Raw genomic sequence first — 14016 nt, forward strand, 5'->3', positions numbered from 1 at the left:
TTATAACTTTATAATTTTACAATACTTGACAAGATAGGGCCCATCATTACTATTTATTATCAAAATCTTCTTAAGCCATTTACAATCTTTTTTTCCAGTGAACTTTAAAATCATATTGTTGATACCACTCCATACCACTCCATGGAGAAAAAAGAGAGAAGAAAAAAAAATGTGCTTGTTTTAATTTGATTAAAGTGCATTAAACTTAAAGATTCATTTTGGAAGAAATGACATTGTCATATTATTCATTCTTATCTAGCAATGTGTTATATGCCTCTCCACTTATTATATCTTTTTAGTACCTCTCAGCAAAGTGAAATTTTTTAGTTTTTTTTTTTTAAAGATTTATTATTTATTTATTTGACGGAGGGAGATCACAAGTAGGCAGAGAGGCAGGCAGAGAGAGAAGGGGAAGCAGGCTCCCAGATGATCAGAGAGCCCGATGCGGGACTCGATCCCAAGACCCTGGGATCATGACCTGAGCCAAAGGCAGGGGCTTAACCCACTGAGCCACCCAGGCGCCCCGAAATTTTTTAGTTTTTTATGTGGTTTCTATATTTTTCTCATCAGTTATTTTTATTTTTTTCAGTTTTCTTGCTTTCTTAAATAGATGCCTTTTTTCTGTTAGGTCACATCAAACCAGTTATTACTGATACATGGGAAAGTTTCAGTATTTTTTTCCTACTTAGTACCCAACCATCTAATTATTTTTGAGGCATTTTCCATTTTTCCCTTGGCTTTCTTGATGTAGTATAATATGCCCATGATAATTTTGTGGCTCTTCTTCCCAATTTGTTTCTTAATTTTGTTTCATGTCTTATTGTACTGACTAGGACTTTCAGATAAACATTAAATTGTAGCCAGTGAAAAAATTATATTGAGGCTGTGAGCTCTGTTGCCTTGTCTCTGATTTAATGAAGTTGCTGCTTGCATTTTATCATTTTATTATTAATGTTATCACTTACTGTTTTCCTAATATTTTATTGTGAAAATTTTCAGATGTACAGCAGAGTTGAAAGAATTTTATAGTTACCACCTAGATTCTACCATTAACATTTTACTAAAAATACTTGTTTTATTACACATCTCTTAGCAGATTTTTAAATTATCAATACTCTTGGTTGTGTTAAATTAGTTATCTATACTAAGGGTTCCAAGATTTTTAAAAGTCAACACTGCACTAACTGCTGAAGATACAGGTGAATATGGCAGTCTCTTAGCCCTGTTTGTTATCAAGAAGTGGCCAATCTAAAAACTTTCAATAAAGCTTTGAAATGGGACCTTAGTATGAAAACTGTTCCACTGAAGGTTAGTGTTAAGCATCAGAAGCAGGATAGCTGTCTAACTTGGACTACAGAGGAAAAAGAATTGAAGTTAGAATTTTATAGTATTTGGGGTGCCTGGGTGGCTCAGTGGGTTAAAGCCTCTGCCGTCGACTCGGGTCATGATTCCAAGGTCCTGGGATCAAGCCCCACATCGAGCTCTCTGCTCAGCAGGAAGCCTGCTTCCATCTCTCTGTCTGCCTCTCTGCCTACTTGTGGTCTCTCTTTCTGTCAATAAATAAATAAATTTTTTTTTTAAAGAATTTTTTAGTATTTGACCAGACTTTCTAGAGAAGAGAAAACCTTTGGTCAGCTTACAAAAACAGCTGCTATTCCAGTCCACTTGCCAGGTATATTTCTGTAGTGAAATACCATCTGTCAAACCATGATAGTTGAGTCACATTAGCCCTTAAGACCATCCCATTCTTTTTGTACTGACTCTGTTTCTACGGCATTAGTCTCCTTGGTCTGACATAACAAATTTCTACAAACTGGGTGGTTTAAACCAACAGAAGTGTCCTCTCTCACAGTTCTGGAGGCCAGAATCTGAAATCAAGGTGCCAGCAGGGTCGTTTTCTCCTCGAGGCTCAGAAGGAAACACTTCCATGCCTTTCTCCTCCTTCCTGGCAGTTACTGGCAATCCTTGGCATTCCTTGACTTGCATTGTCCCCAACATCTGTGTCCATTTCTACACTCCTCTGTGTCTGTGTCCTTCTCTCTTTGATAAGGACACTCACACTGGTTTTAGGGCCTAGTATCATCATCTTGATTCTTATGATTACACCTGCAAAGACCCTATTTCCAAATATCACTTTCTGAGGTTCTGGGCCAACATGAATTTTTGGGTAACACTATTCAACTCACTACACCCAGCAATTTCCTTAGCAAGCAGTAGTAGAAAGAGAATCAACTCAGAAATCCAAAATCTTGGCTCTGGTCCTAGCTAGATCTGTTAACTTTGGGGAAACTTGTCATCTATAGGCTTGTCACTGGCTCCATTTCTCAAATGAGGATGTTGATCGTGAATAATCTTTCAGGGTCCCTCATTGTCCTAAAATCTACATTAAATAGTGAAGAATCATATGTATAGCTAATATCTAGCTCTACTCCTCTTGTTTTTCTCTGGTCCCTGATAGTTTCTCAGGGGTACTTTAAGGTCTGATTAGTGTTAGAAGGACTTTGACATCTTTGGATAAAATACAGAATATCATTATACTGGTTTGTATGTGAATGTGAACTAAAGGGGTTCCTTATTTCTTAGGCCTTCGAGGATTAACAAGATAGTTGTTGCACTTGGAGGTTTTCCCATTTCTTTCATCTCAGCTTTCACTCTGTTGTTTAAAAACAAAAATAAGAAAATTTAAATTTTTTTCGTGCCAAAAATCATTTAATACATACATGACCTGAAGTAGGAGACAGGACAGTTGGGTTCCCAAGTGCTCCAGTTTCATGTTATTCTCTTTCCTGTGTACTGCCCCATAATTTTACTTAGTGATAAAGAAATGCACACTAGATTATAGATAGTGGGCAATGTCTGACAGTCCTGAAACCTTATTTTGAATTACTAAAATGGTGAGGCTTAAATATCTCTTCAGGATATTTAAAGGCACAGAAGGAAAAAAAAAATCATTTACATGCCATTATCTCTTGCTTAAAAAGAGTTAGTCCTCATCTTTTCTATATGCTCACCAAGACACAAAAGGAGGCATTTTCTGGCTGCAATTTTTATAGACTTCAGTGTTATTGAAATGAAAGTGCTTCAAGGACATTTCCATTTTGTTACTAGCTTATGGTTTCTCATCTCATGTAAATTATTTTGCCACTTTTCATTTTAATTCTTTGCTGTCATTGTCTGGCAAAACGATCATTTGATTTCTCTCTGGGAAGATATTCACTGATTACTCAGCTGACAATGTCCTTTGTCTATAAAAGTGTAGTGCCCTTAGGATTTATTTTTTTTACTTTTTTATTACTACCTGTAGATTTCTGTTTACATTTCTTTCCTTTTTTTGTCTTGGAAAATGTCTAGGGCTATAAAATATTCTTATATGGAACAGAACTATGTTTTGAACTCCAAAGTTCCAGTTTGGAAACAGATCTCTTTTAGTCTTAGAGCCAAGTTCTCCTATAATTTGTCCACCTGGTAACAATAGAAATATCTATTTCTTTGACATTATCTAAAGGTTAAAATGCTTAAAGGTGAATAATAAATAGTGTGTACTATTCCTAAGGCTTTTTTGGGGGGGGTGGGTATAGGGATAGAGAGGCACCTAAACCCAGGAGGTGAAGCTGTCTTGAATTATTACCATTCTGAAATGTCTCTTGAATTTTACCTTTCCTCTCTTGCCTCAGCCTACTACAGACCTCTGCTCAGCTATTGCCACACTACCTAACTGGCTTCTGCCTCTAGTAACACCAGAGATACTTTCCTACATAAATAAGTCTGATCATATAATACCCCTACTTAAAAACCTTCATTCCTAGTTGCATAAAAAGTTAACTGCAAATTCTGTCATACCCTTTAAAATCTGGACCCCGTGGATTTTTTTTTTTTTTCAGTTTTGTGCGCAACTGCCCCAGCTTATGTACAATATATTCCAGCCACACTGAACTCCTCCTATTCTCAAGAACATTCTACGCTCTTTCATAACTCCCTTTCTTTGTATATGTTGCTTCCTCTACTTTGTAGTAATTCCCTCTACCCACCCTCTCTGCTCTCTCTTCAAGATCCTGTACAAATGTTGGTTCCTTTCTGCTCCCACATACTATATTCATACCATTAATACAGTCCATTCTATGATATTTTATAATATGTTTCATTACATACATACATCCTCCAGTGACACTGGGAAGCTTTGTCTGATTCATCTTTGTCACCATTTAGCCAATTGCCTGGTATAAATTAGAACTTAACATTTTTTCATTGGCTAAATGATTATTTCCAAAATCAAAAAGTCATTAGACCAATTTCCCAACTTCATTGATAGTCTATTGGTTATATATAGCTCAGAAATAAACACTATGCTAATGTAATTGTATTCAGCTCTTAGTCTAAAGCCTCCGAGTGTGCCTGGAGAAGATAGTGTACAATGTGGTGAGATCTCAGCTGGCTTTCTCCTGAAAGATACCCATGGTTTCACTAAAAGCCTTAACTGCAACCACCGTTTTCTATGTTTTCACTTCTCTTTCCTTCTTCCATCATTTATTCCCTCATATATTTATTGATTCAACCATCTATTGATCAAACAGTTGCTTATTGAATGTCTGTTATATGCCAAGCAGATTCTTTGGGCTCAGATAGGTTCGCTTGTGAGTAAGTAGGTAGAAATTATAGTTAACCACCTTTGATGCTAGCTTTTTTTCTGAGCAATTAACATGCTCTCTTTCACAGAGCACATATGAAAAGGGATTTTGACACTAATTCAGATTAGTCAGTAATATGATGTGGTTGCAGGGTGACTATATAGTTTATTATCTAAAGTGGGATACTTTGGGAAAGTGAATTTGTTAATAATCTGAAATAACAGCACTCTCTCAGGCAAACCAAGATCACCTCTATAACCCCCTGATAGTCTAATCAGATTGCATTACCAGTTGCCTTGTTTTTCAAGCACATCTTAGGTTTTGATGCCTTTGTATCATTGTCTTTACTGTTAACTTTGCCCTTTCCTCTCCAGTACTGGAGTCTGTGCATCCCTCAGAATCCTGCCTAATTCAGTGAGCTTTCCCAGATCAGCCTCATCTGTGGAAATCTCTCTCTTTTGAATTTATTTAGTTTATCATTTATATCCTTAATTAGCAGCTTGGTATATTCTGGTTTGTCTGTTATGTTACTGTTTTGACTGTTGTTTTGACTCCTTCTACAGCTTAACTTTTTTTATATATTCCTCCTCAGCTGAACCACATGTTCTTAAGATCAGGGCTTATATTTGAACTTCTATCTACTCCGCAAGTATACTCATTTAACATTTTTGCTGAAAATTTTATTTCCTGGCCTACTTTTGTCTTTCCTAAAAACTCTTCCTCTTTATGTTGGTGTTGTGTATCTGTTCCCACTTGGGCTGGGGAGGTTTTAAGAGCTTTGCAGTGAATATTTTTAATTATTACATCTTAAACTTAAATGATGAAACTTAAACTAAAAAGATGAAAGTGGTGGACTCAGTAGTCCAGTGTACACACCTCCAGCTGTAGTAGTGCATTTTACTGAAATTTTACGCTTTGAATAATCCTACATTTCTTAATTATGAAAATAATAAGTCCTAACAGAGAAGAAAGGATTAATTGTCAGGCTTAGAGATATAGAAGTGTAGTGAATTCTTATATTCCTTGATTTGGAAGGAGATACTGATTTATTTTTATGCTGATCATCTGTATTTTATATAACTGTATCCTAAAAATATACAGTAAAAATGATTTTTAAGACTTCTTAACTCATTAAGTTATACGTACAGCAAATAACTGCAAATTCTAACTTAACTTCCCAAAATATTGTGACTTTATCCTACTAATCATTAGAATAGCAGTCACAATCCTAGTATTTTCTAGCTGATCCAAATACACTTTACAAACATATATTGTTTATGGAGTATTAATCATTAAACTAGTGTTTAATTGTTTCAGTGTTTACCCAAAGTTTTTATTAAAAATTTATAAAAATAGCATATATTCATTTCAGAAACTCAATAGAGAAATACATAAAACAGACTGTGAAAACTGATCTCAGTTATCACCAGTACTTCCCTGTCTCCCATCCAGCCCCATTATTCTTGCTGTCAAGAGACAGGCATTTCTTTAGTGTGTATGTTTTGAGACCTTCTTAAAATAACTCTATATCCCTGACTTTCAGCACTCCATGTACAGTGGTATTTATTTCTTTTGGAGACCCTTACACTGGGTTGGTGGACACTTGGTTCATCATTATTGACTTGTCAGCACTGCCATCAGTGGGGATGCATATAAGGAAGCATGAATCAGACTTGTATCTGAGGTAGCTTTCAGCATAGTAGGGGAGAGATGTACACAGTGATAACTATAATACAAGGTGAAAAAAAATGTGAGAGAGGAACAGATTGAGTGCTGTGGGATTCATGGGATTGATATTTACCTTTGGCCAAGAGCTGAGACTCAACCTATATCCTGAAGATTTAGGTTGGAGGGAGGCAAGAAGCAGATCTACTGGCAGGAGAAAGGCACAGAGATAGCAGGAGTTTACAAGGCTATTCCATTTTCCTAGACTGTAGCATGCATATGTGGTAGTAGCCGCAGAAAAGGAAGCAAAGGTAGTTTAGAGGAGAACTCTGAACACCTCTATAATAAACTTTAAAAATTTCCAACAGGATAGTGCCCATGACTAGAGATGTACACTAGGGATATTAAGCAGACATTAGAAGGGGTGAATGGGGTGTCAGTCACTGGCTTTGCAGTAATTTGGAAGAAGAGTTGCTATAATGAGGTATATAGTGGCCCTAGAGCTGCTGTTGAAATAGGACCTGGAGGTCTTAACAATACCCATGTTCTATCAGATCTGAAAAGGCCTTAATTTTAAGACACACCTTGATTTTATGTACCAGTGATGGGGGACCAAAAACAAACAAACAAACAAACAAAAAACACTGCCAGTTAATTTTCAGACACCACCAATTATAAGATAATCTTGATTTTAGGGATTATAATAATTAATGTACGTCACAAAATCTGTGAAATAGCATCATTGCATAGGTACAGGGAAGAGATGGGACATGCAAGAAAGACAGGAAAGAGCTGAGAAAACAAAGGAGGGAGGATGAGATCAGAGATACAAGTGGAGAAGTAGACCTTGGAGGGGAGAGTGTATCTTCCTCCAGCTGGAGATGAAAAGGTGAACAATGACTCAGAAGTTGAGAGGTTGAGAAGCTAAAAACATCACACAAACTTACATCAAATAACCTCCCTCTTGGTAGAAGAGGAGGCAAGGTCATCTGTAAAAAGAATGACTGGTGGGTTTGAGCACTTGGGACCTAAGAGTGAAAAGGTTTCAGGTAAGTGGGACATGAAAAATGGAGTATTAAAAACAGTTAGAAAAAAGTTCCCATCCGAAATGAGGGCCTGGTTAAGGCTGAAAACCACAGGCTTAGAAAGAAACCAATTGGCCCTATTTTATGACTTTGTCCAGGAACACTGGGAGAGAAGGATGGAAGAGAACATGTGGAAGGTGCTTTCTGCAGGGTAGGAGACTGGCCGGACAGGCAATGTGGAAGGACAGAGAAGCTAAATAAGTTTCTCCTAAGGAATGTTGTTGATTTGGCTTGCCTTGAAGTTCGGGCTAAAAAATGAAAGGTGAGGCTGGAAAAATAGATAAACAGATGTTTTATAAGTTGGAGGGGGAGCGTTTTAAAAGGATTCTAGATTATAAAGAAGGTAAAGGAAAAATTATTCTGAAGAGGAGGAGTAGTAAGGAGAAAGTTGAGTGGGGGGATTTCAGAATTAAGATCATGGAGGTAGAAGTTAGAAGGTTAAGTCTTGAAGATGTGTAATCTTTCTAAAACACAAATGGGTGTACACCTATCTCGAAGGGGCTTGAAAACCTCTATTTCACCATGATGTCTTTACTACTGGCAAGAACCCGCAAGCTCTTCACAAGCCGGCTCCATCCTGCTTTTCCAAGCTAGTATCTCATTTCTTCCTGTGAACACCATATTCCAACCACTCTTCTCTGTGGTCAGAAGCCTCAAGGCTTCTAACTACCGTTGGCTTTTGCACATGCTATTCCCTTGTATGAAATGCTGTTCCTCCTCTTCTTTGCCTTGCAAACTCCTGCCTATCTTTAAGAACTAACTCAAGAGGGCACTTCCTCTGTCACATCCTTCTGGGACCCTGCAAACAACACTGAGCACACTTTCATCTGTGCTCCAGCAGTGCTCTCTTCAGACATCTTAACGAATTTTACCACGAGCATGTTGATTTGTATGTGTCTCTCCAGTATATTGTAAACTCCTTAAACTCAGAAACTATCGAATCCTCTTTACCCACAGAGCAAATGTATAATGTTAGGTACTTAATATCTGCTTTTGTTGTCTTTGTGGAACTTTAAATAAATGTGGTAATCCGGTCCTTCTCCAGTATTAATGTGCATTCAAATCACCTGGAAATCTTGTAAAATTCAGATTCTGATTCAGTCTTGAGGTGGGATCTGTGGTTCTACCTTTCTAACAAGCATCCAGTTGATGCCGGTGTTGCAGGCTCGTGAAACTAATTGAGAACGTCTTTGCCCAAGTGAACAGCACAGGTGGAGTAAAGGGCAGTAGGAATGTGGAAGCGGAGCAGTTGTGGGGATAGTCCGTTGGGAAAATGCTCAATATGAACACTAGAGCCCTAAAGATGACAGAAAATCATGTAGGAAGAGATGCTTAAAGCATGGAGCCAAGCAGGAGGCCACTGTGGAGGATGGTAGTTGACAGGCCTGGTATGATCTGGTTCTAGGACTTAACAGTTCAGCAGAGGAAAGGCTTCCCAGGGATGGGAGCTGCTCTGTCAAAGGATGTGCTCCATGGAGATGGGGGAGGGGTTGTAGGCAGTGGGGGCTGGGGTGGTGGCATCAGGAGTTTGGGGTTTGGGGTTTCACAGGAAGGTGATATCATAGGTCTGATAATGCTGAGGAGCAATTCTGTAAACCTAATTTCTTGTAAGTACTATTATTGCATATATGCTTTTTTTAACATGTGGAAAAAAGCAAAAATATTTACATCTCCTCCCACTAATCCCCTTCCCCAACATTGACGTAATTGATTTTTACAGCCTGTTGTGTACTCTTCCAGCTTTTATCCATGCAAATTTATGTGCACATAGGAATTTTTCAAATTCCATAATGGCATTTTCCATGCACATTATTCTGCAGACTGTTTTTCTGCCTTAGGAATGCTATAAACATCCTTCCAGGTCAATGGATAGAGCTCTAACTTCTTTTTTTCCTAGTCATTTTTAAATAGCCGTGTATAAATATAGATGTCCCATAGTTTGTTCTACCATTCTCCCATTGATGCACAATTTGGTCATTTAGAATTTTTGCCACTACAAAATATGACAGACACAAAAAAGTCCTGTTGTTACCAGTGTCTCAGTAATAGAACTCCATGATTTCAACCACCCATATGTGTATCACAAGCAACTTTTGTATCAAGGACATCTTTCAGTGAAGCAAAGCAGTAACTAGGACTGCACTAATATAGTAGCCACTGGTCACATTTAGTGATTTAAATTTAAATTTGCTAAAATTAAATCAAAAATTCACTTCCTCAGTCACATCAGCGTCATTTCAGCTGTTCAGCAGCCGCCTGTGAGCAGTGGCTCCCCTCTCGGAGAGTAAAGGCCAGACCATTTCATCCTCACAGAGAATTCCACTGGACACCCTGGACCAGACACTAATGTTACATCATAAAGAAGAAGATATTTTTCAGTGGGCTAGTGTTTTAATGAGAGCACATTCTTTAAAATACAAACTTTGTGTCTTAATTGGTTGCCCCTGCAGTTACTTCAATGAGAATCAATATCCAGATGAAGCTAAGAGAGAAGAAATTGCCAACGCTTGCAACGCCGTCATACAGAAGCCAGGTAAGGTGGCAGGCTGCCGCTTTCCTCCGTGGCGGTCATCTCCGCTTCAGAGCGTCATCTGTAACGGGAAATCTTCTTTTACTCATCCCAGCTGGGTGCCATTAGCTCCGTCCTCACTACCTTCCTGTCCAGTCACTGCCATGTCTTGCTCAAGCAGCACTTCTTAGGGATGCAATTACAGTACTCCAGATCAAACATTCATAGGGAAGGTTCCCAGGGAGTATCCCTGCTTAAAGATGTGAGACCTTGAAATTATATTTTTTAAGACCGTATAGATTTCTTCCTCCAAAAATATGGCATAACTGTGTCGATTCCAAAATAATTTTCAAGTTTGGAATATTTAAGCAAGGCTTGTAAATGAAAAGATTTAGATTTTTTTTAAAGAGAATTTTATTTATTTATTTTTTATTTATTTTCAGCATAACAGTATTCATTGTTTTTGCACCACACCCAGTGCGCCATGCAATCTGTGCCCTCTCTAATACCCACCACCTGGTACCCCAACCTCCCACCCCCCGCCATTTAAAACCCCTCAGATTGTTTTTCAGAGTCCATAGTCTCATGGTTCACCTCCCCTTCCATTAGATTTTTTTAAACAAGTTTTATAATTCTGTACTCTTGTTTAAAGAAAGAATTCTTATTAGAGTTGGCTTCTTTCTCCTTCCCACATTGGGATGACTTCTGCACACACCTGGGAAAACCTTAGGCTAGTTCCATTCCGAAGTTCTAATGTTCTTAATGCAAGTCAGCCAAGCCACTAAAACACACATATGACTTTTCTTCCATGTGTTAAAATATTATTCCACACTTCACGGTTTTTATTACCAGAAATCATTCTCAGTTAAGATGATCAATTGATCTTCATTTGGACAGTTAATTTGATTGGCTTAAAGCATCTGATAAAACATTGATACAAAAAGTATCAATGTTTTATCATAATTAAACTGTGGTTTATTCCCCCTTACCCAGAAGCCAGACTTCTAGCAATCTAGACCCTCCAGACACACCTCCAATGGCACCTAGACCCTTACTTCTTACTTTACAGCAGCCCAAGTCCCACGCTTGAGGCTGTGCAGGAACTCAGAAGCTTCCTGGAAAACAGTTCGCCCTGTATCATCAACACTTCAACCTGTTTTCTGGCTTCTCCACCCACTGTGGATTAAAAGCTAAAACAGAAAAAGGCCAGTGGAGGAAGGAAAGGAGCAGATGGGCCCTTGTTGGCCAGCATGGTGCTAATCTGTAAGAAGTCACATTTGACAGCAAGGAAGATAATGAGTCTAAAATGCAATCTGAATTGGGCTATGCATTCTAGCATAGTTATAATAATGGATGTCGGAGTGACCTTTAGTCCTCAAGAAAACATGGGTGACAGTTGTTTCCGGCTATCTACAGACAGTCTGTAAAACCGCCTGATACAATTTATATAAGGCCTTAAGGATGTTAAGTAACAACAGGAAACAGTTTAAAAGGGCCTTAAAGTTGTAAGTAAACCTGAGCTACCTGAAAACTTGATGAAGCCTAACATACTCATCTATAATGATGCTAATTAAATGAAGCCTCCACAGCCTATCCTATGACCTTTGAACCCTGGCAGCCTGACTTTGTAGAATTCATTAATTTTGTATATAGTACTAGAATTCTTTAGTGTTATGTGGCTTTCTGAAATATTTTATGTTCCTGCTATTTTTGTATTTCTTTAGTTTTTATTCATTCAATAATAGTTTAAGTGTATACACAATACTGAACAACAGCAACAACAAGAAAGCCTATATCTGTATTGGCAGTAAATGCAATCAAAAGAACTTTTCAAAAAGAAAAGTATTATTTCTTAAACTGGTCTCAGCTGCAGACTATCTGAATTTTATTGCATGTATTCACAGGCAAAAAACTGTCTGATCTGGAACGAGTTACCTCCCTGAAAGTATATAATTGGTTTGCTAACAGACGGAAGGAGATCAAGAGGAGAGCCAATATTGGTAATGTATCAGAGAGGCTGCTTTCCCTTTTGAAGCAGTCATGGACATTGTATTTGCTTTGAGAGCACCTTCAGTTAGAACTGCAGGTCTTAATGATGCTAACTTTTAAGCCTAACAAGAATTGTCCTTATGTTTTTCTTTGTGTTTTGAAGAACTAATATTAATTAGCACTGTCTGTATTATACTAATAATATCATTGTTCCTAATAGTCTAGAATCTAGAATTAGACATGGCCCCTGACTGCATGACTCCTGTGCCACATATTAAAGCTACTGGCTAAGGTATTGAGCCCTGAGCTTCTTTGTTGTTACTGGGCCGTGACTTAGATATTAAGAAACATGTGCTTAATAAAATTGGAATGAAAGAGTCTTAAGAGGGAACAGAGCAAAACACAGATTTTTTTAAAAAAGATTTTACTTATTTGAGAGAGAGAGAGTGAGAGAGAGAAAGCACCAGAGAGGAGAGGGTCAGAGGGAGGAGCAGGCTCCCTGCGGATCAGGGAGCCCAATGTGTGGGACTCAATCCCAGAACTCCAGGATCATGACCTGATCCGAAGGCAGATGTTTAACCAGTCGAGCCACCTCGGTGCCCCAAAACAAGGATTTTTAAAAAGAGCATTTAAGAAATATGAATTGATGAGATCAGTGTGGGGAATTGGTTTTGAGCTTCTAAAATTGTATTTCATTTCTAAATTTAATTTCGTCTCCATCAATACAATTCTCAAACACTTTACAGAACCCTGAGACAAGAGGGCTGTTGAATTAGTTGGTAAGTATTTAGGAAGCACCTAACAGTCAAACCACTGACATGTGGCTCTCATAGCAGCGGGGGCTCCAGAATGACAGACGTGTTCCTCCCCTGGCCTGGATGCAGTTGAATTCTGTCCATCTGCAATTTAAAAGAAAACATACAGGAATCTAGGTTCTTGCTTAATGACATCCTTATTTCCTCAGCACAAAGATTAATTCAGTGTTCAAGCTGTTCCAATAATGTAACAGATAATTTAGGGATCTATTTGCTTTTTTCGAAGAAGCAGCAATCCTGGAGAGTCATGGGATAGATGTACAGAGTCCAGGAGGCCATTCCAACAGTGATGATGTTGACGGGAATGACTACTCAGAGCAGGTGAGCAGCAGAGAGCAGAGCTTCTTGGTTACAGAGCGGGTGGGACAGTATGACAAGTCAATTCTGTGGGTGCGTTTTGTACGGGGTGGGGAAGAGGAGACAATCCAGTGTCCCTCCACTCTGCTCATGTGTATAGTTAGATTTTCATGTAATTTGAAAGGAATGTGGTAAAATTCAGTTGTCCTGTTAAATTTGTGAGAAACTGTTATTCACCCACATGGATTTATTGTCATACAACAGGATACTTGGCAAGTACGCAATGGGGAGGAGGAGGAGGGAAGAAGTTCAGAGGGAGGCAGAGAAGCAGAGAAGGTAGAAGAAGAGAGGAGGATCTGATCCAAACAAGCAAGTTACACCATCCACCACACACACACTCAATGTTTGAGAAATACTAGGGGCTACTGGGTAGCTGTAATCCATGCCTAAACATGTCCCGACGCAGCACACAGTGGAAGGTCCCACCCACCACGGTCCCATTGCAGCGAGAACCCTCATGTCCAGATGAGTGGTTCTTCCAGAGTCTCTGGCACATTGACACACACATCCTGTCATAAATGCATGTCTTCTCACCTCACCCTGATTTAGTCTTCATTGCTTGGGGGGGGAAATATATTTAATTGTAGCCACTGGATGGAATAATTCAGTCACCAAGAATGTGGGAATTTCCCCCCACATATCTCTGGACAGATTTCATTAAAATTGCCATAGGATTTAAAATTCATTTCTGTTTGGAATATGAAAAGGACGTATGATCTCTTCTGGATCCCAGCAGGGAAACTCTTGTTCTTTCCTATGGTATATAAACATCTCTTCCTGGCCCCTCAGTCAGCTCTTAAAAGTAGTCTGCCATGTTATTCCCTCTACCAGCCATTTCACAGCCTCTCCTTACCAGCTTGAGCGCCGACGCTGCAGGAGTGCATGCAGCCCCCTTTTATACTGTGAAAATGGGAGTGAAACAACGATGCCCATAATTCCCAGGAGTTATCTTTTCTCTTTTTTAGGACTCT

At 38.7% G+C, this 14016-nt stretch overlaps 1 protein-coding gene across 11 annotated transcripts in view; it reads left to right on the top strand.

Moving 5' to 3' along the window:
- HMBOX1 (homeobox containing 1) overlaps positions 1 to 14016 on the top strand; it is a 198937-nt gene that overhangs the window by 169742 nt on the left and 15179 nt on the right. For 2 of the 11 annotated variants that reach the window (XM_059176931.1, XM_059176975.1), the window contains exons 7-9: positions 9826 to 9908; positions 11789 to 11884; positions 12915 to 13009. In XM_059176931.1, the coding sequence (XP_059032914.1) occupies positions 9826 to 9908; positions 11789 to 11884; positions 12915 to 13009 (274 nt within the window). Of the gene's footprint in view, positions 1 to 9825; positions 9909 to 11788; positions 11885 to 12914; positions 13010 to 13249; positions 13355 to 14016 lie in introns of all 11 variants that reach the window. The other 9 variants (XM_059176939.1, XM_059176983.1, XM_059176907.1 and 6 more) reach the window with 8 other exon arrangements.

This window comes from Mustela lutreola, chromosome 1, assembly GCF_030435805.1.
Source record: "Mustela lutreola isolate mMusLut2 chromosome 1, mMusLut2.pri, whole genome shotgun sequence".
NCBI lineage: Eukaryota > Metazoa > Chordata > Mammalia > Carnivora > Mustelidae > Mustela > Mustela lutreola.